General features: G+C 32.2%; 1 protein-coding gene across 1 annotated transcript; it reads right to left on the reverse strand.

Moving 5' to 3' along the window:
• On the reverse strand, positions 1 to 1,680 carry LOC114757345 (hydroquinone glucosyltransferase-like). Its single transcript, XM_028946364.1, has one exon. The coding sequence runs from the start codon at positions 1,586 to 1,588 to the stop codon at positions 179 to 181; it is 1,410 nt and encodes a 469-aa protein (XP_028802197.1). The 5' UTR covers positions 1,589 to 1,680; the 3' UTR covers positions 1 to 178.
• Between the last annotated feature and the right edge of the window lie 3,635 nt (positions 1,681 to 5,315).

Here is a 5,315-nt window from a genome sequence, read left to right on the forward strand (position 1 = left end):
TAAAACATGAACAAATGATAAAATAGCCGTATAACTAAGTTTAGCATGAAAAGAAATTATTGATTACTAATATACACCCAAAAGTGAAACAGAAAGAAAAGAACTTTCATAAATGAAAATTGATAAACAAACACAACAAACTAATACGGAAAAGAAAATTGAGAAATTTCAATCCTCCTTACATTGCATTTAAATTACTTTTCCATTTGAATGCAACTTCAGATAACGCCTTTGTAGAAGAACCATCTTCTTTAAGTGCATTAGCAGAAGCCTCTCTTAAATTTTTCATTCTCTTGCAAATCTCCTTACCTTCTTCACCCTCCATCAAAAGCTTTACCAGTTTAGCAATCTCTTCCCTTTCCACTATGCCATTTTCATTAACTTTAGGCCTCAATGCAACTTCTAAACCATCAGTTAACAAAACAGTATTCATTCTCTGTTCTGCAAAAAGTGGCCATGTTATTATCGGCACTCCCTTCTGTACACTCTCAAGTGTGGAGTTCCAACCACAATGACTCAAAAACCCACCAATGGAACTATGGCTAAGGATTGAAATCTGAGGTGCCCAAGAAGGAATAACAAAACCTTGCTCTCGGGTTCTCTTCAAGAAACCTTCTGGTAAGAAATCTAAAGGATTCTCATCTGTAGAACCAAGGTAAGCAGCACTCACTGAGTTACTTGGTGCTCTAAGAACCCATAAGAATTTCTGGCCACTCCTTTCCAAGCCAAAAGCTAGCTCATTGATTTGTTCTTGAGATAAGGTCCCACCACTTCCAAAAGAAACGTATAAAACAGAGCTTGGTGGTTGATTCTCCAACCACTTCAGACACTCTGACCCGTTTTCTTCACCATTTAACCCGGTTTGAGTGATGGGTCCGATCGGATACACAGGCGGATAACCACTTTCTTTCTTTGTCAAGGCTCTTACAGCACTTTCTTCCATCTCCGTGAAGGTGTTAACCAATAATCCATCAACAGATAACAATCTCTTGGTCCGTTGAAGAAACGATGCGTAAGACTCACTGGACCGATTTTGAACCGGGTCAGGGAGATCTCTTCCATAGATTGGGACACAACCTGGGATCTGGATAGGTTGTGGTACGTCTCTGAACTCACCAGAAATCTCTTCTTGGAGAGTTGGGAGATAGAAGCAGAAGGAAAGAGTTGAAGCAGCTGAAGGGAAGTAAATGAAAGACAAAGTATTGAGTTCCTTTGCAAAGCTTAATACCTCACCTGCAAAAGGGTCTGCAACTATGGCGGCCAAATGAGATTTGGAATTCAAGGACTTCAATTCGTGGTGTAAAGATGGCAAAGATTTGGCGATCGTGAGTTGAATTTGGACTGACATGTGGACATCTTTAGGCAGGTCTTGTTTGGAGATAGGAGGAAGAAAGATGGATTGGATGTTTGGAGGAAGATTCTGAAGGTAGGCTATGGAGGAAGGAGGAGGAGATTCTAGTGAGGGGATGATGAAAGTGACATGAAAATCTGGGTGAACATGAACAAGTCGCTTGGAGAACTCAAGAACAGGAATCAGATGGCTAAATCCAGGACTGGGAACAACGGCCACGTGTGTTGTTTTCTCCATGGAAATTTCAAAACAAAACCTTGAGATCGATGAAGACTTGGATCGACGTTTGAAAATTCGTTGATTTCTAGGTTTGGAGTCTTCGGGATTTGATGCGCTTTATATAGAAGACAGGTTATGCTGTGATTTTTTTTTGCCTGAAGTTTATGCTGTGATTACTTGTGTGGAAAGCTTGTCTTTTTAACCGTAGAAATTTCTCTACATGCCTAGGAAGTCGTGGGACCCCGCGGCAGGTTGTTTTTTCTCTTCGATTCTGGTGCTCCAAATTGTGATTCAAAGTGGACGTAAGTGCTGATGTAAGTGATCACGTAGATTGGTATTTCTATATAATAATTCTCCGACATTTCTTTTCTTGGGCGGCAAGAGTATCAAGTATTAAAAAACAAGATATAATTGGATACATGAACTGCTTTGGTTACAAATTAAACATTGAACTGGCCACCTTGATCTGGAAACAGGATTTCCAAAGAAAAAGCGACTTTACTGATTGAACTTCAAAGAACATCTGGTTCCCCTTTTGTTCCCCCCCCCCCCCCTCTTCCTTTCAACTTAACAATTCAACAAAGGCTTAAATTTGTAATCTCCCTCAAACAGATTAGGTGCTTAAAGTGTCCAAAAGTTTCAAGTTTTGACTTTTGCCGCAAATAATTATGGAGTTCGATGCCAAAAAAGAAAGGGGGAACCGATTGCAACAAATTTTTTTCCATCAAACTTTTGTTTTTTTTTCCGCGAATTAAAGTACTCATCTGATTCTTAATATAGGATCTAATTATTAAGTTAATTTTGATTTTAAATATAAGATATATTTCTCATATTTATTAATTTTTCTTAAATTACCCCTATGAATATTCCCTCAATCATAATCAAGTGAGTGAGATAAGAAGGCTATTAAGAAAGATGATTATAGTGTTTTAAGAAAAACATGTTATATTTCTTATAATTAACTAACTTACCTAATTTTCTTAATCTAATTAAATTAGTTAAATAGATTTTATATTAAGAATCGGAGGAGTAACATTCATGCAAAACTTTTCAGAGTATTTGTGGGAATAATGATTTGCTCCATCTTTATTTGTATTGTATTTCTCTGACGGCACCACGGTTCAATTTTGGGTGTAGTGGTAATTTCATCATTTTGGTAAATTTTCCATTTTTGGTTTCATTAAGATTTTTTCCCAAAAATTTAGATTCTCCCGTTTGTTAGTGAATTAAATTAACCAAATGAAGGAATAGTTTTAGTTTATTTTTCTATGGTAATAAAACTCAGCTTGCAAGGCTTTTTGCAAATTACATGAAAAAATCACGAAGTTGAAGGGGAAAAAGAGGGAAAACTTAAGCTTTAGTGCTTTAATATTTTTTATTCTTAGTACGTATCTCTTGTAAGAAGTTTAGATAGCTTAATTCTTGCATGAAAAATTGGTTTTCAAAGTCTTAAAATAGATTTTTTTTTATAATTTCCGTTTACAAAATTTCATAGCAATCTAAATGTTATTTCCCATAGATTTATACTTAAAACTGAATCTCCATGTCTAATGCGTTAGCTGTACTTCATAAAAACTTGTTTTTCACCTCAGAAACTTCACTTGTTATCCATGTCTTTAAACATTGTTTGCTTTTCAAAAAATATTTAATGCGTCATTCTATCTACTCAAATTATATAGTTTAAATTTATTTCTTAGAAACCCCATTAACATGCTAACTAGAATTCCCTAACAAGTCTGACTGGCTTAACTGTCATAAAGCGCATTAAAAATTCTTAAATTTAAGTTGGTGATTAGATGTGATTCAACTTCGTTCTTATTTCATCACATTCGATGAACCTTCTCTTGTTAAAATTTAATACAATGGTCATGGCCCCTCTAGAAAAGAATCTAGAAGACCAATCTACGTGCTCACTTACATCATCACTTCCATTAATTTGACTCAAATTTGGACCTTGAGAATCAAAGGCAAAGAGGAAAACAGCCGCCCCGTTGGTCCCACCACATCCTAGGCTGCCGGTCGGTAGAGAAGCCTCTAAATAGGTGGTGTTTGGCAAACTTGCCAAACTTACTTTTAGATCCCAAACCATAGTTTGGTCCAAAAAGTTGCCAAACACCCTATATTTTTAATAAAACTATAGTTTGGCTTAAAAATTATGGTTTGATCCACTTAAATTATGGTTTCATAAAAAGCAAAAAAGAAAAAAGTGCTTTTTGAAAATATGGTCCTTTTTTTGTTTACATTGTAATACTACCTCTGGTCCTTAATAGAAGAGCTAGTTAATTAATTTTATTAAGTTAAAAAAACTAGTTAAATTAGTTATTTGTAATAAATAGGTGTTGTATTTCCTAAAATATTCTTTCTAATCACGTGTATTAGCTAGAAGTACCATTTGATGAAACATTTAATATGTATAACTATTATAATGACTACTTTAAAATATATATATAAATATGAGAAACAAAATAGATTGAAATTTTATATTTAGAATCAAATTGAATATCAAAATAGTTCTTATATTAAAATTGGAGGTGGTATGTTGTTAAAAAAAATTAGTTGTGAAAAAATGTTATGGGATTTCAAGTTTAAAATCTTTAAGGCAAAATAATATTTTTCTGTTGGCAAAAAATAATTATTTTTCTAAAAAAATATTTAATCTTATATTTTATAAATACACATACACATATTAATTATTTATTAATTGCGTTTTTTATATATTATTTATTATGTTGGCAAAAAATATATTATTAACAAATTTATTACTTCAAATAAAAATATATTATAAAATCTATCTTTTATGTAATTATTATATTAACTTATATCCTTTTTATGGGGTGTTTGGATGAAACCAAACCATAGTTTGGAGAATAGATTCTGAGGAGAATAGATTTTGTGCAAAATAGATTTTGTAAAAAAGTTATTCTGATAAAGTGAGGGTGTTTGGATAGTTGTTATCAAAAGCACTTTTTACAAGTGCAAATTACTAAAAAAAGCATAAGTTAATATGATAATTATATAAAGAATAAATTTTATAATATATTTTAATTTGAAGAAATAAAATTATTAATAAAATAATTTTTACTAACATAATTAATAATATATAAGATAATATAATTAATAAATAATTAATATGTGTATATATATTTATAAATTATAAGATTAAATATGTTTATAGAAAAATGATTCTTTTCTAGCAGAAAAAATATTAATTTGCTTTAAAAATGTGAATATATATATATGTGTATATATATTTAAAAATGTGAAGGACCGAAGGCTCCTGATAGAGTGAAGTACTGAAGGCTTTTGATGGGTTGAAGAAAGGAGTGAATAATTGAGGGCTGATTTGTCCTGCAACGTTAGGGCCCACACTAACAGCTACAAATTTTTTTTTCACCTGTTTGGGAATCTCTGGACCAAAACCATGGTTTGAGGTGATATCCAAACAGCCCCTTAGTAATTTATACATATAAAAAGTGTTTTTGATAACAACTATTTAAATAGTGTAATTTTATCAGAATCATTTTTCCATAAAATCTATTCTTTCAAAATCTATTTTCAAAAATAACTTTTCTCCAAAAAAGTTATTCTCCAAATTATGTTTTGGAAAACCCCCCCTAATGGTTTGGATAACACATCTTCTATATAAGCCCATCAAATCTTGAAAGACATCAAACCCAGAAATCAACAAATTTACAAGTGTCAATCCAACTCTTCATCGATCTTAAGGCTTTGTTTCCAAATTTTC

Source organism: Neltuma alba, unplaced genomic scaffold (genome assembly GCF_004799145.2).
Source record: "Neltuma alba isolate B1F8T4 unplaced genomic scaffold, ASM479914v2 tig00001468_pilon, whole genome shotgun sequence".
Classification (NCBI taxonomy): domain Eukaryota; kingdom Viridiplantae; phylum Streptophyta; class Magnoliopsida; order Fabales; family Fabaceae; genus Neltuma; species Neltuma alba.

What these genes read in the sequence shown, in the direction of transcription:
- LOC114757345 (XM_028946364.1), bottom strand. Translation starts at nt 1,588, where the DNA reads ATGGAGAAAACAACACACGTGGCCGTTGTTCCCAGTCCTGGATTTAGC.